The sequence below is a fragment of the Brassica rapa genome, chromosome A10 (genome assembly GCF_000309985.2).
Source record: "Brassica rapa cultivar Chiifu-401-42 chromosome A10, CAAS_Brap_v3.01, whole genome shotgun sequence".
Classification (NCBI taxonomy): domain Eukaryota; kingdom Viridiplantae; phylum Streptophyta; class Magnoliopsida; order Brassicales; family Brassicaceae; genus Brassica; species Brassica rapa.
In genome coordinates, this window is record NC_024804.2 from 9,339,722 (window position 1) to 9,363,483 (window position 23,762).

The window sequence follows — 23,762 nt, forward strand, 5'->3', positions numbered from 1 at the left end:
TTCACTACTCCCTAAGCTTTTCGACCTCTCTCCCTCCATCTCCTGCAACGACGTCTTAGAGTTCCTTGATCCTTAGATAATGGCTCAGGTAGTTGCTACTAGGTCCATTCAAGGCTCGATGTTGTCTCCCAACGGTAGATCTCTGTCTACGAGATCCGACAAGTTCTTGAAGCCGGCAAGTTTCGCGGTGAAGGTTCTGGGAAATAAAGCGAAGAGGAGCGGAAGAGTCTCTCTGAAAAGCAGAAGAGTGGTTGATACTAGTGTGAGATCCTCCTCTTGTGTGGAGACTCAAGTGGTTCCAGTGTCTCCCGAAAACATGCCTAATGTATGTGATTTTGAGCTTATATAATCATTGAATGTGGCTGCATAGTTTCTGTGACCTGTATTCAATCTATAAAGTTGATCTCTCTTTCTTGTTTTTTTTTGTGGATTTTCCGAGGGAGGAGCAATTTGAGCGGTTGATAGAAATGCAGAAGTTCAGTGACACATCTGTAGGGATGTGGTCGAAGCCAACAGTGAGGAGGAAGACAAAGATTGTCTGCACAGTTGGTCCTTCAACAAACACAAGAGAAATGATATGGAAACTGGCGGAAGCTGCGATGAATGTTGCACGGATGAACATGTCTCATGGGGATCATGCTTCTCATAAGAAGGTTATTGATTTGGTCAAAGAGTACAACGCACAGTCTAAGGACAACACTATTGCTATCATGCTTGATACCAAGGTTCGTTTTTCTTTTTTCTTTTGTTTCAAGAGTTTTGTCTTTGCAGTCATTATCTCTGTGTACTTTGACATGTTCTTTTTATGTGTTCTTAGGGTCCAGAAGTTAGGAGTGGAGATTTACCCTAACCGATTATGTTAGATCCTGGTCAAGAGTTTACTTTTACAATTGAGAGAGGAGTCAGCACCCCAACTTGTGCCAGTGTTAACTATGATGATTTTGTCAACGATGTTGAAGCGGGAGACATGCTCCTTGTTGATGGTATGTTCATCTCATTACTTGGTTGGTGAAAATGAATGTTGCTTTGTTTCAGTTATTTTTAATGATGGGTTTTGTTCCGCTGTTTTATAGGTGGTATGATGTCGTTTATGGTGAAGTCTAAGACTAAAGACTCTGTCAAATGTGAAGTTGTCGATGGTGGAGAACTTAAGTCAAGGAGACACTTGAATGCAGAGGAAAAAGTGCAACGTTACCTTCAACCACTGGTTCGATCTTTTGTTCATCCTCTTATTTAAGTATGAATGATGTTACTCTGATGCTTTTTTGTTGTAATTATTTTCTACTTCATAAAAGGATTGGGAGGATATTAAGTTTGGAGTGGAGAACAAAGTTGACTTTTATGCAGTTTCTATTGTCAAAGATGCACAAGTGGTACAAGAACTCAAGAATTACCTTAAAGGTACTGATCATGTCCTAACTGAATACTTTGCCTATGATTCTTCTTTTTTTTTTGATCTTTTTGGTTACAAATATTTGGCAGGTTGTGGTGTTGATATTCACGTGATAGTAAAATTTGAAAGCGCAGACTCCATACCTAACTTGCATTCCATTATCACCGCATCAGATGGGGTAATCTTTCGCATCAACCTTGTTTGTTCTTCATTTTATTACAACAACAGATTAGAGATTGTAATATGAAACTGAATATATAGAATGTGCTGCTTAATGGGATTTGTGTTCTTCTTCTTCCAGGCAATGGTTGCAAGAGGTGATCTTGGTGCAAAGCTTCCTATTGAAGAAGTACCCATTCTTCAGGTTAGCTATTGCTTCTCATTTCAGATAAACCAGAAAACGGACAAAATTTTCTTGCTTTTAAAAATTATGGTGTTGGTATTACAGGGAAAGATCATTAACCTATGCCGTAGCATGGGAAAAGCTGTTATTGTTGCGACTAACATGCTTGAGAGTATGATAGTACATCCAACTCCAACCAGGGCGGAGGTTTCTGACATTGCTATTGCTGTTAGAGAAGGTGCTGATGCAGTTATGCTTTCAGGAGAAACTGCCCACGGAAAGTAAGTTGCTGATTCTTTTTAGTAAGTACTGAAGGTTTATTATATACACGAAACTGAACTTTGCTTGGTACTAGATTCCCATTGAAAGCTGCTGGAGTGATGCACACTGTTGCACTGCGAACAGAAGCTACCATTACTACTAGTAGTGAAATGCCAGCTAATCTTGGCCAAGCCTTTAAGGTAAGCCGCACCATTTGAGTATTTATATCTAGGGTGAGTCTTGCTTTACTCACAAGAAAAATGTTTACAGAACCATCTGAGTGAGATGTTTGCATACCATGCAACCATGATGTCAAACACACTTGGAATTTCAACTGTTGTTTTCACCAAAACTGGTTTCATGGCCATACTACTAAGTCACTATCGCCCTTCCGGCACTATCTATGCTTTCACAAACGAGTCAGTATTCCATGTTTATTCTTCCAAATCAAATGACTGTGGCATCTGGTAAATTTAAGAAATCATGGTTAGAGAGGTTTTGCTTCTGCAGGAAAAAAATACAGCAAAGATTAGCGTTGTATCAAGGTGTATGTCCCATATATATGGAGTTCTCAGGTGATGCAGAAGAGACTTTCGCTAATGCTTTGGCTACACTACTGGTAAATTCAAAAGAGTCTCTTAGCAAGAAACTCAGCGTTAAATAACTATATTAAGCTTTTATTTTTTTCTTTTTTCTATATACATAGAGTAGACGTTTTGTGGTGGTGGGGGTAAAAAGTTTTGAGTTGGTAACTTGTGGGTGAACCGAAACAAGGAATGGTGAAGAAGGGAGAGGAAATAGTGATTGTGCAGAGCGGGTCACAACCAATCTGGAGATCTCAATCGACTCATAACATTCAAGTCCGCAAGGTGTAAAAGCCTCTTAAGGCGTCTCAATGTTACACCTGGTCAGAGTGTTCTTTTATTTTTCTGTGAGACCGGTTTGCAGTTAATTTTTCTTGCACGTCCTTAATTGTCTTGTGTACTACTCTAAAACTTTCTGTTTACTGTTTCTTATTCAGTTTGCTTTACCATGATTGTGTTTCTGGCAGACATTATTGTTAGCTCATTAGTTGTTTTATGGGAAGATTTTAATTTAGATGAGTAATAAATGTTTTAGAAACGTCTAAATACAAACCTATATTGTGGTATTTTAAATTTGAAGATGCAACCAAGAGTGTAAGGACTATTAAAGATCAGAAAATGAAGACAAAATAAGTATAACGATGAAATTAAAAATATGCAAACGGTTCTTGGGATGGAGATTTGCCATGTAAAATTCTTGATATGCAAACTTCTGGTCTTGCCAATTTAAATCAATTAATACGATTAACTGGAGATTTAATAAAAAAAATCAAAGTATTCTAGCTCCATCTTTTATGGCTGAAAATCAAGGTCTATCAAAGTATCAAAATTATTTTGTTAAGAAAAAAATATAGAAATACAAATTATGCAAACTTCTGCTAACAACAGTCTACTACATTGACAAGATTTCTTTAATTCAATTACAATGATTCTATCTATATTACAGATTTGGATTATTTGGTCCATGTTTACTACACAAATTTCTAACATATACAAATACAACAACTCTGCTCAAACCCATTGCTTAATGATCATCATTCCATTTTCCCATTTCCCCTTTTAGCTCAAGCTTCCATTTCATTATCAGTGGAACTTCAATGTAGTCCTTACTTCCAGTTTAAAGTCTTTTCTAAGAATCATCTTGAAACAAAGCCTTTGGTACTGAACTACGAGGCAAGCACCCACCCTCGTGTTCATCTTTCTCATCAGTTTGTGTTCGTTTGTTATCTGTTGTCGTCACTGGTGTCCAGTGGCTGATCCAGACAAATTATTTACAGGGGGCACACAATAAATATAGTTTACAGTATTAAATTATTAATAAAATAATTTACTTTTATTTTTTAGAAAATATTAATAGATATTAAAACTGTTAATAAAATATTATTAATTATAATTTGAAAATAAAATAATATATATAGTAGTTTTGTACAACTCATAAAAGGTTTTATAAATTATTTTAATATTTTTAAAAATATACTACAAATTTTATTAATCAAAATAATAAAATTCTCAAATCAAAACTAGTTAAACATACATACATATATAATTTTAACATATGTATTACAATACCTTAGATGTCACTATATCATAAATAAATACTCTAAAATTATTCACAAAGTAAATGAATTGTTTACTATTTTAATATAAATCAGTTTTGTTATTTATTAGTAATTGATTGTCAGTAGTATAAAATAATACATTTTATAAAAAAAAATGATATCTATAAACGAAAATATAATAAACGAAGTAGGAAAATTCAAATATATAAGCCAAAGAAAAAGTATGTTAACATAAACAAAATTAAGTTATTAATATTAAAGTAAGCCTAGGTGAAGTGCAATTAAATGGCTACAATAAACGATGAAAATGTGATAGGACAAAAAGTCAGAAATGTAAACCAAAATAAAAGAGAAAATCGCATCAAAAAATTTTAACTTTCAAAGTGATATTTTTATCATAAAAAACCTTCAAAAAAGAAAAATGACCGGCTGAACATGTTAAAAAACAGTTTTGTTTTCAAAAAATAATTATTTAATTAATAAAATAAAAACATTAATAAAAATTGAAAAATTTAACAAAAACTCATAAATTAAAAAATTCAAAAAATAAATAAAGATTAAAAAATTAAATAAAAAATAACAAAAAAAATTCAAAAAATAAATAAGATCAAATTAAAATGGAGAAAAATAAAAAAATCATAAATTTAAAAAAAAATGAAAATTCAAAAATCAAATTCATTTGAAAATGAATTTTTTTTTATCAACATTCATTTTCAAATATAATGTCAGAAATTATCATTGGAGATATGCCAAAAACCGTATCATTCCAGATATGCCAAAAACCGTATCATTCGAGATATGCCAAAAATCGTCATTTCTGACATATCTCCAATGACGGTTTTTGGCATATCTCCAATGATAATTTCCGACATAATATTTGAAAATGAAAAAAAAAATATTTTTTTTGAATTTTCAATTTTTTTGAAATTTATTATTATGTTTTCTGTATTTTAATTTGATCTTATTTATTTTTGAATTTTTAGTTATTTTTTATTTAATTTTCTAAATCTCTATTTATGTTTCTCACTTTTTTTTTAATCTATGAGTTTTTGTTAAATTTTTTGATTTTTATTAATTTTTTTGTTTATTTATTAATTAAATAAATATTTTTTTTAAAAAAAACTGTTTTAAACCTGTTCAGCCGGTCATTTTTCTTCTTTTGAGGTTTTTTATGATAAAAATGTCAATTTGAAGATTAAAAATGTTAGTGAAAAAACTTCAAGGTTTAAAGTGCTAGTAAGTGACACTTTCAAGGTTTTTTATGCGATTTTCTCCAAAATAAAATGCAAACAATATAAGGAAACATGGAGAGCATCGAACCATGTCCACGGGGATTGATAGGGGGCACCTTTACCATTTGACCTACAGATATCACAATGGTCCTTTCTAACAAAATAGTTTATATAATTTAGTAGGGGGCACGTGCCCCTGCACCTGACACTGTAGATCCGCCCTTGCTGGTGTCTCACAGTGTCATAGAGTTCTCTTTTGGCCATTCTCTTTTGCTGATCCGCTTTGTCTCTAGAGTTCTTCGCTTGTTTCGGTGCCCAAACTCTACAAAGATCAGGCATCCAACTGGTGAAACTCGAGAATCTTCTTGCCCTCTCCCTCCTTTTCTGTGCTTCAACTACTTTCTTAGCTTCTCTGCACTCCCTGGTCTCTTTCTTCAAATAGTTCTTCTTACTCGAACCGGGAACATCTTTACGTCTCTGACCACGATGATGACTCTTGATATTGCTATGAATGTTATCTCTCCCTGATTGACTACTGCCTTCATTGTTCATGAAACTATCTTCAAGATCCTCGTCACTGAACATAAGCAGATCCATCTCTGTATAAATTATGCTGACAGCTTCTCCAAGAATATACGTTCTGATAATGGGATTGTACATACCTAGCTTTAATAATTTTGTCCACATATTTATCAAGGCTCCAATCACTAAAGAATCCACCGTCTAACTTGCACTGGATGGCCTTAAGAAGCATGCAAATCTGCTTTGCAAACTTCTGAGTCACCGACTCCTCACTTCCCAAACCTATCTCTGATTTTAAAATCTCCATTCGGAATAGAATCTGCAGCTCGTATCTTATAGCAGATCAAAGAAAACAAAACAAAACAATAGTACCAACAGCATAGATAACAGAAAGAAAGCATCAGTAAATGGCACAAGATTAAAGCATAAGAATTAGTGCGTAGTGTAACCAAAAAAAAGTAATAAGGATACTCTCTAATGATGCTACTGGGTGAAGCTTCATCAGACTTCTGCTCACTTGCCGTGGATGATGATTTTTTCTTCTTAAACATGGCAACTAAATCTTTCGGTTCTTTCAGTAACATTTTGGTTAGTTCCTCAGTGACCAACAAGTGGCTACCACTCTCACAGCTACAATCTTTCTCAAGTCTTTGAGAAGAATGAAGAAGGCAGGACTTGACCAGACGCTCGGCCAGAGCTGCCAAGTCTATTTCCTCAGACTCAATCCCTTGCTTGATTTTACTAGGAAGACTAGCAAAGAAAATATCTGATGACTCTAGTGGTGTAACAGATGTATCATTCTCCTGCCTTACAGATATACGATTTCCACTCAGAGCAATGTCCTCGTCAGATACAGGTAAAGAGGTAGTTTTTTCTGTCCCTTCAGATGAGTTGTGATTTTTGTCATCTGGATCTGTTTGTACATCCTCCTGTGCATCGCAATTACTAGCCACAGATAAGCTGCAACCTTTAGGTTTCCTAATCTGTTTCATCCAACATTTCAGAAACTTATACTTCTTTGATTTGTTAAAATTGGAAAAATATGCATCCTTTATATCTATTTGATCAGAACCTTTCACTGATCTGCAGAACTCCTCCCAACACATGTCATGAAGTGAGTTCAGAATCTTTTTGCTTGATTTTCTTTTATTTTAGCTACAACTCCTTTTCTTACTGCTATCTTCATTATCCACAGTTTGAGGAGAGACTCCACTGTCAAAAACCAATATTAAAGCCGAGGAGAAAGTGAAGGGCCTGAGGATTCCTGTCCGCGCACTACCATCACTCTTCGTAAGAGATACCAAAGCTGAGTAGCCCTCCCTATAGAGATAACTTAACAAGATCTGCCAAATGGGTGACGACTTCTTCGCTACTCTCTCACCCGTCTCCTTTTCTAGTATCTGAAGAACTCGATCAGCCCAGAATCCACTCTCCTGCTCCTTCTCTTGGTCAGATTCCTGGGAGACTTAATGAACTACAAAAGTATCACAAGTATACCTCTCAAGTTCCACAAGATCATCACACATCCTCAAGGCTTTAATACTGACTCCATTGCAGAACTCTCCAATTAGATATTTCAGAAGAAGAAAACTCTAGCTCGCCGCACTTGCATTCCATTGGCTTACCATCAATATCAGCAATCTCGAGACTGACCTGAACAGTAAACTTGTGGCTAGTAGACACCTTTGGCGAAACACCGAGTGTTGGGTATATCAATCCAAAGGGAACGTTTAAAGAACCAAAAACCAACGAATCCGTAGAGCAATGTCCCCAACCCAATCCTCTTACTCCACTATCGAAAAACTCAGACTTCAATTCACGCTCGCTTCTTTCACCAAAGCTAACATCAATCCAGCTCAAGTGAATATCTCTATCATCAAACAAGTCGTTCACAAAATCAAAAACCTCCCCAAACTTTGACGTGAACAAACCCAACTCGCGCAAACACTCATCGTTACTCTTAACATCAAGAAACTCAGAAACCCATTTCAAATCCCTAAAAATTGAGGAAAACGTCACGACTATATTGGACCTAACGACATCGACTCCTCCACCATCCGTAAATCCAAGAATCATATCTCGAACCACAGGTTCCCAAGCGTAATCGTAAACGATCTGTCGCAAAGACGCCGCGACATTGACCTCACGAGGCGATGTTGACGTGGAAGTCGATTGGAGTTCGCATCGCTTAACGACGTCGATGGCGCGTCTGAGAGAGACGAGTGTAGGGGTAGGGAGGTCAAACGAGAGTTTGGAAGATGGAATTGAGAGTGCAGAGAGCTTTGAGGAGGATAAGAGAGATGATAAAGAAGAGATGAAGAACTTGAAAGAGAAGAGAGAAGCAGAGAGAGGAGGAAATGAGAGGAGCTTCTCGGCGGCGGAGATTACGACGGCTAGGTATTGATTCGAATCGGGTGAGAGTATAAGCGGGTTGAGATCTATGAGGAGGACGATACGCTGCGTTTTGGCGTATAACAGATCTCTAGCAATTAAAATTGAAACATAGAGTAAAGAGAGATCCGATTTCAGATTTGGAGTTGAAGAAAAGAAGAGAGAGGTTTATCCTTTTGGAGGGAAAATTATGTTGCCAAATTTACAGAATTGTTGGGCCTTAATTTTATTAAGCCCATAAGCCCACTAGTAAAAGGAAAATTCAATCTGCTGACGTGGCAAGTTCTATACAACACTATCGTCCCCAAAGATAGAACGAGAACAAGTTTCATCTACTTCCTTCAAATTTTCAGATTCTTCTCGATCGATTGTCCGGGAAAATAGCAGTTTTCTCGGTGAATTTTGTTATCATGAACTGCGTCTATACGTTCAAGTTCGTACCATCCGGTATTTTACTACCAAGTGCACAATCAAACCTTCACATTTCGAGCTCGAATGCCTCGATTACGCAGAGATGGCGTAGTTTCGCTTCTTTCTCTTCTTCTTCTTCTTCTTCCCCAATTCGAAGGAAGACCCTAACCCTAGTATCTGCGAAATCTTCGGAAGCGGAGGAGGTATCGGATACGGAGGACGAGTGGCTGAAGAAGCTACCGGAGAAGAACAAGCCACTGTATTCGCATAGCTTGCCGTGCATCGAGGCGTGGCTGAGGAAGTTAGGGTTTTACCAGAGCAAAGACGATAGAGCTGTTTGGTTGATTCAGAAACCTGATTGGCACGCTCAGTTATCTCTTGACGTCACAGATCTCTGCATAAGGTACAGAACAGAGTCTTATTGAGTTCGTCTAAATTTCGATTTTTTTAATATAGTTAAATTACCTATTTAAGTTGGTGTTAAAGTGTCTGTGAATGTGTTGTTTTGACAATAAACTACTGTCTTTAATAGATGAGGAGGATACTCAGGAAGATGTATGCTGTTGGTTCGATCTAGGATGTATCTTAGCACGAGTTTTGAATGTTTTCGTTTACTGGAACTGAGATTTGGAAAGCTAAATGAACGTGTGAAACTCAATTGATCAAACCAAATAAGTCTAGACATTGACATTCCCTTTGAGAGTGTGTGTTTAATCCGCCAAGTTGGGAGTAACGCAGATTGATTTGTAACACAGGTACTTGAAAAGCGGGCCGGGGAATCTAGAGAGAGACATGGAAAGAAGGTTTAGCTATGCATTGAGCAGAGAAGATACTGAGAACGCCATACTCGGAGGACCTTGACGAATAAAGAGTTTGTTGAACATCTTTCTTCTTAAAACTTATACTTATGTTACTCCATTAGTTTTCCATTGTATGATGATGAATTTGCTTCTTTGATAAATAAAAGAAATAAAATTAAAACTTTTTTTTATTCACGATTCATAACTTGACATGTGAATGTAAAAGTTCGTATGCATTTGGAGAACCAATGGGCACACCTTAAAATTATCAATGCAGTATTATCATTTCTGAGCGAGGAGCTCCTCTACAATGTTTTTATATAATCATTTTGAGCGAGGAGCCTCCTCTATAATGTGTATAGATATTAGATAATCATTTTTGAGCAAAGAGTCTCTTCCAGAATGTGTGTATATATGTCCATAGAGACCGCTTCAAAGCAATTATCAGAGATCGTAGAGAACCATTTTGACTTGTAAAGATACCCTTTGTGAAGCTGAGAAAGTACAATTAAATTTCACAAAATCTTTGCTTCAATTGTTTAAACATAGAAAAACAAAATTACATAGGAAAATGTATTTTGACAACTTTAAAATCGTGTGTTTTTGACAAAAATTTCCCAAACTGGATTACTATATGGATTCGAAGCTTAAACCTCTACAAATATATTTCTCAGTAGAACTGTAACGAGAAGGCAAAAATCAAAAAGTTCTATTGATTCTTCTTAATAGTGGGAGTGAATGATGAGGATGAGGATGAGGATGATTTAGAGCTCTGAATCTGATCATCTTTAGATGTTTTGATTATAAACAGAAGTGTTTCCACAAGCATCGCCAAAACTAACCCAAGTATCCCACCAGCAGCACTCTGAAACTCGAAACACACAATGATTCAAAAACTTCATTTAACCGTGACAGGTTTCAAGAAAGAAAATGAGAGAACACAGAAAACAATTACGAGAGCGGGGTTGCGGTTGAATAAAGCTCTGAAGGAAGCGTATCCAACCAAATACCCAGTGAACATTGTAAGACCAACGTGTAAACCTATTAGAAACGAAATTCATCAGTGACCTATGTGTAATACTATATCAAAGAAAGTTATCAAGAAGAGTGTTTACCAAAACCGAGCTGGTCTTTGTAAGAAGAGAAAGGCTCTTCGACTTGTTTCCTAGGTGTTATATCTTTAACAAGCTCAGCGTATTCCTTCCTCTCTGCTATTTCTCTCAGCTTTAGCAGTCTCAGTTTCAGTTCTTCACTCTATCAGGAGCAAAGAATCAAATCAAATCAAACATAAAATTCACAAAGATAACTAGAAATGTTCCATGAAACATTCGCGTTGGCCCCTAAAATTTAAGTGGCTAATATGTATAGATTATCTATCCTTCAAATTGATTAAGAAAAATGTATTAATCAATTTAGCTCTCATTCCCTACTTGTTTCAAATCTCATAAACTTTGGCAGGTGATGGTAAAAGGTAATCAAATTAGGTCAAATATGAATGAAACTGATGCTATAATCGAATACGAAATCCCCAGAAAGATCAATCGAAATCGGATTCCACGTAACATTCGAACTTCACATACCTTTTCCCTGGGTTTGGGACTGGTGAAGACGAAACCGGAGCCGGAGAAAAGTCCCAACAAGGCCGGTCTGGTCGAGGGATCGGATCCGGTCCATATAGCGCGGAGCAAATTGTAGGGAACGGTGTTCCTCGAGCGCAGATCCGAAGCGATATCTCTGAGTTCTTCGGAGAGACGACGATCATCGCAGGCCGACGCGAGAAAAGATCGCAGCGGTTCAGTGACGGAGAGAATCAGGCCAGACGCATTTCTCGGGTCGGGTTGATCCATCTTTTTGATCGAGAGTTCAGATGGTATTCGTTTCTTCATGTTTCTCTTAAACGACGTTTCTCACGCGCTTTACAAGATCTCGCAGTGAAATCACGCGCCAACAGTAGTAGTAACAAGTCAGTAATGGGCTTCGTTTCGGCCCTTTAAAGAAATGAGCAGGGTCAAGTAACCCGATCCAAAAATAGTAAGTAATTTAATTTGTTACCCCTATCACGTGACAGTCCACGTGTGGACACCTAGAAACAGAGCCGGTGAGGGTGTTCTTGTAAATATCAAATGGTGGTTTGACTTTCACGAAGTGAGATGAGTCACGCACACTGTATATTCTATTCAGAACCTATCGTTGTCGCTGCTTCGTCTTTCTCCAAAAATGGATCTCACCAAAACCATCTAACCTCTCATATTCGATCGAGATCGCAACATTAATTATCCTTTTGTTGCGATTCCGTCAAGGATGATTTCGAATCCAAGCCTGTTATCCTACACTTGCATCGCGAAAGGAACCGTCGTCCTCGCCGAGTTCGCGTCGAAGGAAGAGCCAGGAATCGAAGACGTAGCTTTGCGATGCATCGAGAACACGCCTCCGCACCATTCAATCTTCTCTCACACCGTTCGCAAGAAGACCTACACATTCTCAATCGATGATGATGATTCCTTGGTGTATTTCGCGATCCTCGACGAAGCGATGGAGAAACCGGAATCCTTGTGGTTATTGAACCGGTTGAGATCAGCTGTCGAAGATCTGGTCAGAGGAGGGGAGACGTTGACCAATCCTTCTCCTCGTTGTCTCCAAGCTAAGATGGATCCAGTTTTCGCGGAGATCGTTGGTGTGGATTTGGAGTTAGACATGGATTTGGTTGGATCTCCGAGGAGCGTCGCCAGGGATAGTCGTAACCCTAGTATTGATTCGTCTAAAGGGAGACGAGCGTCGTTGATGCCGCTTCTGGGGAAGCAATTGAAGGCGTTGAAGAAGAAGAATAAGAGATTGCATACGGAAGATTCCGGTGACGTTGGCATGATGAAGGAGACGTCGGAGAAGAAGGTGGATTTGTGTGGGAACGGGAACGGTGGAGTGTCATCACGCAAGGAACTGAGAAATGGTTTGTTAACAGATCATCATCATCACAGGCAAAAGGCGAAACAGATGTGGAAGAAACATGTGTGGTTTGTGTTGATCTTCGATTTCTGCATCTGTGCTGTTCTCTTCGGAATCTGGCTTTGGGTTTGTGAAGGGTTTCAATGCGTCAATGGGTAAAGTAACCCAGCCAGTCTCGGTGTGTACGTACATCTTCAAATTCATTTTGTTCTCAAGCTGCATCAGCATTTGATCATACATCAGTTCATTCTTCTTCTTTTTTCCTCGTGAGCCGGGTATTCGTTTTTCTGGATCAAAAAGTCTGATCCTTTTTTTCCCTCTCCTTTGTCTTTTTTTTGTTTTGTTATTTTTCAAAGATCACAAGAAAGTGTTGTTTCCAGGATGAAACTAGGTAAGTTGAGTCCTGGCTTTACATGTTAGTGATATGTTCATTGTACTTTGAAAGTTATATCATTCACAAGCAACATGTGTGTTTTGTATTTTATTGTATATCTCTTTTTTTCTTCTGATGTATACTCCCATAACTTGTGTGCTGTGATTATTGAACGTGGGTCGCACAATAATAGATGACAAAGAAAGATGGTTTCAGATCCAGTCGCACGTTACACTGCTTCTATGGTCGGCGGATTTAAAAGAGAAAAAAAATAATTCCAAAAGAAAGATAACTCCAGTACTTAACTCAGTCTATGGTTTACAGTAGAAAGATGATTACATTACAAAAGACATAATTGAAAGAAGAGGATTCGGAAATAAGTAGCGAAAGGAGGAGAGAGAGTGTTTTATCTTCTCAATCTCATGTTCAGCCACAAGGAGTGAGCTTCTTGTTACCTGCACCACGAGGATTATCGTCCTTCCAATCATCGAAAGCTCTAGCTTTCATCACAGCTTCTTCATCTTCGTCGTCATCTTCTTCATCCTCTTCCTTTCTTCTCAGAGGCCTATCATTGTGCCATGAGGTGGTTGCTTCTTCAATGGCTTTTTTGGTCTGTTCTTGCCAATCATTCATTATATTCATCTCTGTTAACCCAGCATCCTCTATGCTCATCGTCGGCATCCTACAAAGCCCCCAAGTTTAAGCACACCTTTTTAAAGGTATTTGCGATGAGTTGCGACTTTGTGTTTACCTGTGACTTGGTTGGAAAACTTGAGCTATCATCCTCTCTCTCTCCGTAGAAAGAGATCCATTCACAATGCTTGCTGGACCGAATATAAGAGGTTGGTGCTTGTGCTCGTGACCCTGTGATACTGAAGCTCTCCCTTCCAACACATCTTGTGCAAATGTAGCACAAGTGATTGGTTGTGCCGGTCTAGAGTACTGTACCCTCGCAGCAGCATCTCTGTGCCAAGTTTCAGCCTTCTTTGTGCGATCATCAAGTGCATCCCGAGAAAACACATCCTCTCCATCCTGATCATCATAACACCATTTTCTTAGCTTATCAAAGAGCCATAGTACCATGTAAAGAAAGAAAGCAAACTTACCTTCAACTGTTTTTCCTTGATTGCAGAGAGCATTTCCTCTTCTCTCTTTAGCATTTCCAACAGATCAATAGCCTGCAACGAAGCTTAACCATCAGATAAAGGCCACATCTAGTGACAAACCATAGAGGATTCCACTAATGATGTTTAGACAAACCTTGCAAATAGCCAAGTTAATTGTGGCGAGCCACGCCTGCAAAGAAAAGACATTCAAGAAAAAGGTTAGCAGAAAGCTGATTTACCAAAAAATAAAAATAACACAGAGCACAAAAACAAAACTGTGGACGTACATCTCTTTCTTCTTCGCTGTCATCATCTGGGATGTCTTCTTCTCCAGATTCAACCGGAGTTGACAAGGCAGCAGCCCTTTTTGAACGTCCGCGTCGCTCCTTCCTCTCTTTAATCTCAAGGAGCTTCGCCTCTGCAGTCTTCTGACGTTTGAACCGAGTTATCTATAAAACATAAAGATTTTGAAAATCCGAAAAACATAACATATTCTTCACAATAGAATGCAAACACAAAGAACGGCGGTGGATGAATAATCTACCTTGAGAGCTCTCCTATCAGCAGGTGGAGCAGAACCTCCTCGTGAAGAAGCCTCCAACTCCTCTTCCGGAACAAGTTCCATTGCCTCACAGAACGAAAAGAACTCCTACACACATAATAAAGACCCAATGTTCAACAATACCCACTAGCAACATCAAAGGGATGCAACAAGCTGCAAAGACTAAGCATACCTTCAACTTAGCATACGAAGCCTTGACAATCGGAATCCGGTCCTCCTGTTTGATTTTCTCCGTCAACTCCGCAAGATAGAAAGGTACCTACAATCACACACAGCCTTCGTCACTACAAGAAAATGTCGATACAAACACACACACACACAAAATCTTATGATCTCTACACAATCGGAACTTTAGTAACTAGAGAAAGCAACTGAAGCTTGAACCATAAGCTGAGAAGATATCCTTTGTTACTTCAAGAAATGTAACACACACAATCTTATCATCTCGACACAGAGCAACCGGTAAGTCTAATTCAAGAGTGCAACCGAAGCGGCCAAAGCTATTCTCGTTCGACCAACCAAACACACGTCCTCTCGGAGAAACATAAAGCCAAACAAGAGAAGACCATACCAAAAGATACTTGAGATTGTTGGTGCTGATATCTTCTTTAGTCTCGTTAGAAGAGAAGAGCCCCAGCTTCCCAACCATGTCTTCGCATTTCTGTAACATCGCACATCCTTTCCTCACAACATCCTAACACACAACAAACCTCCTCCGATTCAGTAAATCGAATTCGTATAAAAAGGTAGAAGCTTTCCAACCTGATCGGCGCGGGATTCTGAAGCCGCGAGATGAATCTTCCTTGCTTCCTCGAACAACGCCGATAATGGCATCTCCTCCATAGCTACACCACCCATCACTGACCGAGCAAAAATGATTCGAGAAAGTGGATCCGTGAAATCTGAGACAAAATGTTGTTTATGTTTAGGGTTCAACATAAAATAATAATCTGAACGAGTTATTTTAAAAGGACGGATGAGATCATCCCACGTCAAGTCAAGTGACGAAGTCAGAGTTAGTTTCAGCCGTTAGATCTGTGGACAATTCTTTAACCGACTCAGTTGTATAGATTCTACCTCCAAGATCTAGTGCGGGTGGGTGTAGCGTAACCCCGTAAGTAATTGGTTTCTTGCCGCACGATCTAAAACATCGACGGCCAATAAAATTAATGTTTATATATGTTTGGTTTTACTTTTTATTTTTTTTGGCTATAAAATGGTTTACTTCAAATTCGATATTCATCATTTTTTTTCCAGCAAACAAAGTTCCCAGCTTTACAGATTTCATCAAAAGGGGGAAAAAGCTTGATTGATTCTCGAAGAAGGATCCCAAGAGAGAAGCCTATCTAAACGATGACCTTTTATCTAAACAATGCCTTTCTTTCTCACGAAACCTTCTTCTCTGATTCAACACTTTAATTTACAGGTACTTCAGTCTTAATCCTTTTACTACTTTAAATCTCTTTCTCTGTCTGAATATCATTCTTAACTAGTTGATTTGTCTCTATCACATCTCTATTGGACATTCTCAATCTCGATTTCATTTTGCAAAATAATGCATTTGGATTTTGATGTATGTCTGTATCTGGAAATTCCTTTGTATTTCACTATTTCATTGGGATGAAAATAGTAAGTGCTAGAATACATTTTAAAAAAAAAAAATTGATGGTTTCGTTTACATGTGCAGTGTATGATATATAGTTCTCAAGTGTTTGCAATAATGCCTCAACAAAGGCCCATTATAAGAAAAAGCTGGAAATTTAAGGATTTAGTTCTTGTGTAAATTACAAAAAACTCTAAAAAAGTGTTATTATTGATAGTGAAATGGAATGATTGCATTTACTTGGTCCACTTTTAGATATCTCTAAAAACATTTGTGGTGTAAAAGTCTTTTTATTTCTAAATCATCCATCAATTCATACCAGCTTTGATGATGATGATGAGTATTTATGTCGGAGAAACAATATTTACCTAAGCAAAATATACAACAGACTTTTCTATCTCTGCACCCTTTGTAACTTTTAAGATTAAAAAGTTGAGACTCCAATTTTTTTAGTTTAATAAGATGGATCTTACTACAAAAACCTAGTTAAGTAATCTCAGTTGTTAATGGTGACACTATTCAAGAAGAATGAATATGTAGTTTGATTTTTGCTTTCCATGACAACCAATCGTTATTGAAATGAAATGTCAAAAACAAAAATTATAAAGAGCAGGTGGGGACACATCTAGGGACCTTGTGTTAACAGAAAACCAGGAGAAGCATTCATTTTTCTTGCCTTTATCTATCTGTAAGGATGATCTTACATTACATGATTCTTTTGACAGTGTTTCTTTTACATGTGTGTCAGATATTTTATTTTATTTACCTAACTTTATTCCTCTGCCATTACCATCTGGAAAAGAAGAATAAAAAGCTTATGTAACTCCCCACCCAACAATAGAACATGCCATACCACATGTTCTTCCCTGTTTTTCCTTGTGCTAAGACTTTGCAGTTTCACTCAACCTTTGCTTAAGATCTCGGTCATCTTCTTCTATGGTTATGTTCTTCTTTCTTTTGGTTTCATTTTGAATCCTTTTTTGGTTCTTGCATTTGATGTTCTTCTGACTCTTTGCTTTGGAATTTTTCACATTCATTTTTATCACTAGTTGCTCTGATAAGAGTTTTTTTTTCCTGTTTTCTTATCCTGACAGATGGATGATAAAAGGGAAAATGCATCTTGAGATTCAGATTTAGTCATATCTACAGAGATTGGTTTTGTGTTGTTGCTCTTTTGTTTTTTTTTTATTAAAGAGCAACAACCATGTCCATGGGAGATGAGAAACAGTGTTGTGAGATGAAGAACAAAATGATGCTACTCGCTTTGCTGATTAGGAGAATCTTTGATGAAGAGAAGGGTAATCTTCTTCAGAGGCTAGAGGATGCCAACCGTGAGATTACAGAGCTGAAGAAACTGAGAAACCAAGATGCAAAAGCTAACGAGAAGGTAGTTAGCATAATCGCGTCTCAAAAACAGAACTGGCTAAAGGAGAAGTACAGACAAAGGCTGCAGGTTGAAGCTCTGATGAGGGAGCTAAGGAACATGGAGAAGAGGAAGAGAACTAGCTTATCTGAGTTGCAAGAAAGACTAAAAGAAAAAGATGGTTTAGTGCAATCCAAAGATAAAGAAATTGAAGAAGAGAAGCTTAAACGCCAAGAGGTAGAGGAGAAGCTGGTCAAGTCAGAGAAAGAAGTTCAAGAATTGAGGGAAATGAAAGAGAGAGATGTGAAAGAACATTCCTCTGAGCTATGGAGGCAAAAGAAGACATTCCTCGAGCTTGCTTCTAGCCAGAGACAACTTGAAGCTGAACTGAGTCGTGCGAATAAGCAAATCGATGCTAAAAGACATGAAGTTGAAGACTTGTCTTTAGAAATGGTCAAGATGAGAAAAGATGTGGAAGCAAAAGATCGAATATTGGCGGTGTTGTTGAAGAAGTCAAAACTGGATATAGCCGAGATGCATACATTGCTTATGGAGGCTAAAATGAAGCAAGATGAAGATGAAGCAAAGAGTTGGAGATCAAACTCAAAGTCAAGACGGTCACTAAGAAGCATGTTTGCTTTCGAAACCACAAGTAAGCCTACTAAAACAACCAACAGTGTTGGTTCCATTACTCACATTGATGAACATGTGGAATGGAATAAAGATCCTAATGTCGTCCCAGAGATCATGGGTTCCTACTCTAATGATGATTTCAGTGAACTTGGTAACGGAGTGGTGCATTTTGAAGGAGCCAATGGAGTTGCAAGGAAGCGTGAGAACATGAGTTTTGGTGAAGAAGATTTTTGTATAAGAGTGATAGGGAAGAAGCAAGAGATAGAGATAGGGGTTTTGCCAGAGCATGAAAAGATTGAAGCTTTGTGTTTGCATCTGATGAACTCTGAGTTAGAATCAAACCGGTTGAGATCTTGTATAGAAGGACATAGCCAAGAAATGTCACAGTCGAGACACAACAAGGAAGGCCTTGTCAGTCAAAGAGTGGAAGAATCTGTTGCTATGAGGAAACAACATTTCAAGACACAGCTAAAAAGCTTCCTGTCCCACAAGAACAACACGAGTTATAGAAGAAAGAACACAAAAGCAGAAGAACTACAAGTGCAAGAAAGAGTATTTGGACCAAAGGAAGGTTCTAAGGAACATGCGACGGAGAAAGGAAGGGAATCATATTCTCCTGATGAACTGAGACATTTAACTTTGAAAGCTGCTCAATCTGATGCTGAAGAAGAATCTGAAAAGGACATTCTCTTACCAGAGAATGGAAAAGCAGATGGTAAGGAGGAGAGTGAGAGCCAGCCATCAAGCACAAACAATCCACCTTGGAGAATGGATCTTCATGCTCTTGGAGTCTCGTTCAAGATCAAAAGGCTGAGACAACAGCTGATGATGCTTGAAAGATACATCGGCAAACAAGAGAGCCAAGAGATTGACAAGATCAGCAGCAGTGATACCGGGAAAAGGGCTTTGTTATTGCTCATTACACTGCTCAACAAACAAGTTACTAGGTATCAATCACTTCAAGAGAAGATTGATGGTATCTGCAAAAAAATGGTAAGCAAATCATTTTTCCTCATATCAATTACATTAGTGCCCCTGTTAACATAAACTGATTCTTTTCATTATATGTAGCATGTGAACGACACAGGAAAGACATCACTAGAGCATTTCTTAGATGAGACATTTCAGCTGCAAAGATACATAGTGGCAACAGGACAGAAACTAATGGAGATCCAGTCCAAGATCACTTCCGGGTTTGTAGAGGTTCTAGTAGGCTTCATCACTACTGAATCATCCTCTACTAGTAGCAGCTTTGATCCAGAACGTTTTGCAGAAAGCATTAGAAGTTTGTTTCAGGAAGTGCAGAGAGGGCTTGAGGTTAGGATATCTCGAATCATAGGTGATCTTGGAGGGACACTAGCTCGTGAGGGAATGATACATTTGAAGCGACGGGACGACGGCGTTCAACGACTATGAGTAGCTACTACACTACATGTAAATCCTTTTTTACAATTCCACTTCAGCTCTTCTTACGGTTCATGAGAAAGCCTTTTAGGTTTTGTTTGTATATAGAAATTCACTTATTTTTAATCGTTTGTTAGCTTTAGTCTCCGTAAAGATGTAGGAAGAAACATTCTCCATTTCGATAAACTTGTATGTTCTTTACATCATATAGTAAAATCATTATTACTTTGTTTTTTCTAAAGAAAATCTATGTTATATGAATTAAAAAAATCTTCAAAGAAATGAAGTATTTAATCTCTTGCAATGGTTTGCTTCATATAATAAAGGTTTCTCTTAGTTCCTTACTTGTCTAAATCATGCATTACTCAAAATGTAGGTTCTACTACAACAAAAGGAGAGATGTTCACTCCGGTTCGGCTTGGTATCGGTTAGCTAATTGAAAAGCAAACTATATAAAAAAAAAGTAGCACAAGATAAAATTATAAAGAGAGAAAGATTAAAAGGATTAGAGAGTGGGCTAAGGAGAGGATGGGGCTTAAATTGGATATTTCACTTTTGGAAGCGATAATAAAAAGTATTTGCATCTGTTGTTTTTGCTTTGCCCTCTTGTTATTTTGTAAAAGCTTCAAACATTCTATCAACAATGTTTGGTAGTTGAGTTTTGAGATTAACAAAAATCCAATAATATTATATATTATAAAAAAAACTAGATGATAACTTGCACGCATGCGTGAAGTGCGTTTTTAATATTAATGTATGTTTATTAAATAGTTTTAACATTTTGCAAAACTACAATATTTATTGATTGTAAATGATATATACAAATGTCGGTATCTTAAATGTATCATCGTTGTTGAAGAGTTAACATATTACAACTCATTTTAATTATTTTTAAGACTTCGAATGCACTAAAAGAAATTAAATTTTAAGGCTGATACAAATCATCAAAACGCAACATCGATTGTAAAATTACGAAAGGGGATTAGGTTTTCTACTCTCGATTTGTTTACTATTGACTCTCCATAAGTGATTTCATTTCTACCTCTATAAAATTGTGCTTTCGTTCTAGTTTTTGTTTCAATGATATGTGAGTTTTGTTTCTTTTTAACTTCTTATGTGAATTCGGTGAATTACATAAGTGTCAATTTAAAAAGATGAACATCTGTAAAAATTAATTTCACTCCATATACACATATAAGAATAATTTTTTTGAAGAAAAACACTGGCAAACTCTATTCACATGTTAGTGTTCAAATATAATATATCAAGCTGCTATATAATAATATAACATAAGTACGTACTCGAAATATAAATGTCTATCTAGTATATATTCACATGTTTGGTCTAAAAATCATTTAATTCTAGAATTACAAAACAAATTATTTATTTTATTAACATACGCATTTGAAGTTAATTACTTAAGACTATGTCGATAAAAAAAATATATAATACTTTATCATTCTAGTATATGTATATTATATATAAAATAAGAATTTTTTGATTTATTAAATGATAAACCAAAAAAACTTATAATAAATCGTTCAAATCTCTCATTATAATAGCTAGATAGGATATTAGGGAGAAATAAATATTAGACGAATGACCAAATCTTGAATTCTTCAAACAAACTCAAAAGGAGGTGTTTGGAATCTTTTCAAGATATTTCATTAAAATCTTTTAAGGAATAAAAAAAACTAAATTATTTATTCTAAATGAAATAATATATATAGTAGAAATTTTATAAATTAATAAATTTCTCCAGTCTCAAATTGGCCCGGTTCAAAATATGACACAAATCTATAAAATAATAAGATAATATTTTTTTAGAAAATCTTATGCAAATATTTGGTCCCATTAAAAGTATAAATTAATAATTTATATGTATACACATTTTATATAACTATGAATCAACTATTATAATGTTTGTTTTATATTCACAACGAAATTATTTTTATATTTTCTTAACACTAAATATATTTTAATGATATCATGTAAAATTATATCTAAATCCATATTTAAATTCTATGAAACATATTTTAAATAAACCAAATAGTATAATAAAACCAATATAAATGTAGAATTTCAAAAAAAAATGTATACAATAATATCAAATATTTCTCTAATTTTAGATTAATAAAATACTACAGTTCCAACATTATTAATTTATAGAGCTTTTACTGTATATAGTGCTTCCAAAATTAAAAACCACTTTGATTTGAAGAAGTGTATATCTGGGATTGCCAGGATTAACATATTAGAAACAACATATTTAAAAAATAATTTATATACATAAAAGTATATACATTATAGTAGACACATACATCAAAACCAATACCTTTTGTTTGTTTACAATCATGTTTTTGGTAAACAAATAAATAAATTATTTTATTTACTTTATATGGTATATAATTAAATTTTAGTGACATTGACATTGATATATATATTATGTTTTAATATATACTTCCTACTCAAATGATTTTATTAATATATGTATATTTACTATAACAAAATTTTAAACTGATACTCACAAAATTTTTAATGTGATATTTTCAATAGAAATTTCAAAATTAAAATACAAAGATCTCAATAATTTTTCACTGAAATTTTTTGAAATTAAAATATTTTTATATAATATATAATATAATTTAAATTATATTAATATATATAATATGAATATTTATTAATGAGACTTCATGTTCATACGGTTTACGATAATTTGTATCTTGCTTGCACAAAAAAAGTTAAACCATTGATCATAAAATTTTCAATATGAGACTTTTACCATATTTAGTTATTTATAGTCGTTTAAAAAAAAATCAAAATATAACCTATAAGAAATAAATCAAAATTATTTTATTATATGTTTAATGTGATTGTTTAATTTCTTTTAATAATATAAAATTGAACAAAAAGATAGAGGATACAAAAATTGTTATCAAATATGTATTATTCATGATCATTAATTATCATATATATGTTAAACATGTAAGATAATTTTGTAGTTTTTATTTAAAAAAAAAATTGAGAATATTCTTTTGTACACTACTAATCAATTTGATAGTTAATTTAATAAAAAATATAATATATATTTATATGGACCAATTTATTTTTTTGAAGATTCTAAGAATCATCCTAATGATGACACATGGATACAAAAACATGTTGCAATGCTTCATGATTAAAATATAGGGGATATACCGATATAGAACTTCAAATCGTTCATTTAAAAAGAAATGAAACCTCTTTGATCAGATCGACACAATATATTTCAAAAATCCAAATCCTTGATCAACGGAAGAACAATAGCATCATTTGTATCCAATAAGGTCCCATAGTGGAACTCTTATTCTAGCAGTATTGAGATAACAGTCAATCACTTTGTTTTGTTTTCAATTAAATTTATTAAGAACTCATAAACGTTGAGGTAACATATAACAAAGGAGAACTATATGTATAAATATTTGTGTCCAAATTTACAATTAAAAAAAATTGTTTACTTTAGGTTCAGGTATCCTAGTTTATCAAAAGAAAAATCAAAATGACTTTTAAAAGTATTTACTTTTGGTTCGGATAGCAATACATATTTTCTCCAGACTTTATTTATTTGAACACTGCACGTTTCGTAAACGCAACCAAATTGCTTTATGATAAAAACGAAATAGGCCCCAAGTGACAAAAGATAAAAAGGTCTCCTTATGGTTATCTTTATAATTCCATGTTCTGTTTCGTATTACCTTGTATAAAAGTTTGAGAGAAGAAAGTAACATTTGACTAACGTGAGTGGCCTCTCGATTCTCATAACCTAAACATGTTTAATACAGAGCAGTTATCCTCAACTTATACCATTTATCAACATGACTTGCTTCTGATTATTTTTCTGTTTACAACGGAAAATCCGAAGCAGAACTACTAATTTCGGTCATGCACAAAACGTTGGATAGAACCTGCCACTTATACTACAATAATCAACCCTCTGGGATGAGTCTATTCTCTGGTCATCGTGATCTAATTCTCTTTATATGTCACTAAATACTTTCTGATACTAACTAATTAAAAAAAGCTAATTAAAATGTTTTAGCTATATTATACGCAACCCACTTTGTTTTATTGTTTTCACAAAAAGTTTTGACATACACCTGATCTAAAAATATAATCCCGTGTCCAAATAAAACTCGAAATGCAAAAAAAGATATTCCACTAATTAACACATGAGACTCCTGTCATTTTCACTTCCAGAATATTCATATACATATATAATGCTTATACCTATTAATTATAT

The 23,762-nt window shown here is 35.5% G+C and overlaps 6 protein-coding genes and 1 pseudogene across 7 annotated transcripts; 4 read left to right on the top strand and 3 right to left on the bottom strand.

Annotated features, from left to right (window-relative positions):
* The first annotated feature begins 22 nt into the window (after window positions 1-22).
* Window positions 23-3,095, top strand: LOC103844774 (annotated as a pseudogene).
* A 2,072-nt stretch (window positions 3,096-5,167) lies between these two features.
* On the bottom strand, window positions 5,168-8,453 carry LOC103846087 (the record flags this gene model as incomplete). Its single annotated transcript, XM_033282891.1, is given in 4 exon segments — window positions 5,168-5,949; window positions 6,035-6,226; window positions 6,366-7,466; window positions 7,468-8,453. Coding segments are annotated over 4 exon segments (2,829 nt in total), but the record flags the coding sequence as incomplete, so codon positions are not given.
* Window positions 8,454-8,584: 131 nt separating this feature from the next.
* LOC103844776 lies at window positions 8,585-9,691 on the top strand. Its single transcript, XM_009121586.3, has 2 exons — window positions 8,585-9,099; window positions 9,452-9,691. The coding sequence occupies exons 1-2, from the start codon at window positions 8,696-8,698 to the stop codon at window positions 9,555-9,557; spliced, it is 510 nt and encodes a 169-aa protein (XP_009119834.1). The 5' UTR covers window positions 8,585-8,695; the 3' UTR covers window positions 9,558-9,691.
* A 296-nt stretch (window positions 9,692-9,987) lies between these two features.
* LOC103844777 lies at window positions 9,988-11,418 on the bottom strand. Its single transcript, XM_009121587.3, has 4 exons — window positions 11,077-11,418; window positions 10,612-10,750; window positions 10,452-10,537; window positions 9,988-10,361 (listed from the first exon to the last, which is right to left on the bottom strand). The coding sequence occupies exons 1-4, from the start codon at window positions 11,380-11,382 to the stop codon at window positions 10,206-10,208; spliced, it is 687 nt and encodes a 228-aa protein (XP_009119835.1). The 5' UTR covers window positions 11,383-11,418; the 3' UTR covers window positions 9,988-10,205.
* A 149-nt stretch (window positions 11,419-11,567) lies between these two features.
* Window positions 11,568-12,940, top strand: LOC103844778 (phytolongin Phyl2.2). The gene has a single exon (XM_009121588.3). The coding sequence runs from the start codon at window positions 11,798-11,800 to the stop codon at window positions 12,596-12,598; it is 801 nt and encodes a 266-aa protein (XP_009119836.1). The 5' UTR covers window positions 11,568-11,797; the 3' UTR covers window positions 12,599-12,940.
* Window positions 12,941-13,004: 64 nt separating this feature from the next.
* Window positions 13,005-15,429, bottom strand: LOC103844779 (PP2A regulatory subunit TAP46). The gene is made up of 9 exons (XM_009121590.3): window positions 15,243-15,429; window positions 15,052-15,174; window positions 14,653-14,739; window positions 14,463-14,567; window positions 14,206-14,367; window positions 14,073-14,108; window positions 13,919-13,990; window positions 13,564-13,844; window positions 13,005-13,494 (listed from the first exon to the last, which is right to left on the bottom strand). The coding sequence occupies exons 1-9, from the start codon at window positions 15,417-15,419 to the stop codon at window positions 13,239-13,241; spliced, it is 1,299 nt and encodes a 432-aa protein (XP_009119838.2). The 5' UTR covers window positions 15,420-15,429; the 3' UTR covers window positions 13,005-13,238.
* Window positions 15,430-15,666: 237 nt separating this feature from the next.
* Window positions 15,667-19,724, top strand: LOC103844780 (golgin subfamily A member 6-like protein 22). Of its 2 annotated transcripts, XM_033282691.1 has the most exons (4): window positions 15,667-15,906; window positions 16,168-17,022; window positions 17,178-19,072; window positions 19,151-19,724. In XM_033282691.1, the coding sequence occupies exons 3-4, from the start codon at window positions 17,288-17,290 to the stop codon at window positions 19,493-19,495; spliced, it is 2,130 nt and encodes a 709-aa protein (XP_033138582.1). In that variant the 5' UTR covers window positions 15,667-15,906; window positions 16,168-17,022; window positions 17,178-17,287; the 3' UTR covers window positions 19,496-19,724. The 2 variants fall into 2 exon arrangements, with proteins under 2 accessions (XP_033138582.1, XP_009119840.1); XM_009121592.3 differs by lacking the exon at window positions 16,168-17,022.
* The last annotated feature ends 4,038 nt before the right edge of the window (window positions 19,725-23,762 follow it).

Coding starts and splice junctions, on each gene's coding strand:
- LOC103844780 (XM_033282691.1), top strand. CDS start 17,288: ATGTCCATGGGAGATGAGAAACAGTGTTGTGAGATGAAGAACAAAATG. Junction 19,073..19,150: donor ATGGTATCTGCAAAAAAATG/GTAAGCAAATCA, acceptor CATTATATGTAG/CATGTGAACGACACAGGAAA.
- LOC103844778 (XM_009121588.3), top strand. CDS start 11,798: ATGATTTCGAATCCAAGCCTGTTATCCTACACTTGCATCGCGAAAGGA.
- LOC103844777 (XM_009121587.3), bottom strand. CDS start 11,382: ATGAAGAAACGAATACCATCTGAACTCTCGATCAAAAAGATGGATCAA. Junction 10,751..11,076: donor GTCCCAAACCCAGGGAAAAG/GTATGTGAAGTT, acceptor TGCTCCTGATAG/AGTGAAGAACTGAAACTGAG. Junction 10,362..10,451: donor TCAACCGCAACCCCGCTCTC/GTAATTGTTTTC, acceptor TTCGAGTTTCAG/AGTGCTGCTGGTGGGATACT.
- LOC103844779 (XM_009121590.3), bottom strand. CDS start 15,419: ATGTTGAACCCTAAACATAAACAACATTTTGTCTCAGATTTCACGGAT. Junction 15,175..15,242: donor CAGAATCCCGCGCCGATCAG/GTTGGAAAGCTT, acceptor GTTGTGTGTTAG/GATGTTGTGAGGAAAGGATG. Junction 13,495..13,563: donor GTTTTCCAACCAAGTCACAG/GTAAACACAAAG, acceptor GGGGCTTTGTAG/GATGCCGACGATGAGCATAG.
- LOC103844776 (XM_009121586.3), top strand. CDS start 8,696: ATGAACTGCGTCTATACGTTCAAGTTCGTACCATCCGGTATTTTACTA. Junction 9,100..9,451: donor GTCACAGATCTCTGCATAAG/GTACAGAACAGA, acceptor TTTGTAACACAG/GTACTTGAAAAGCGGGCCGG.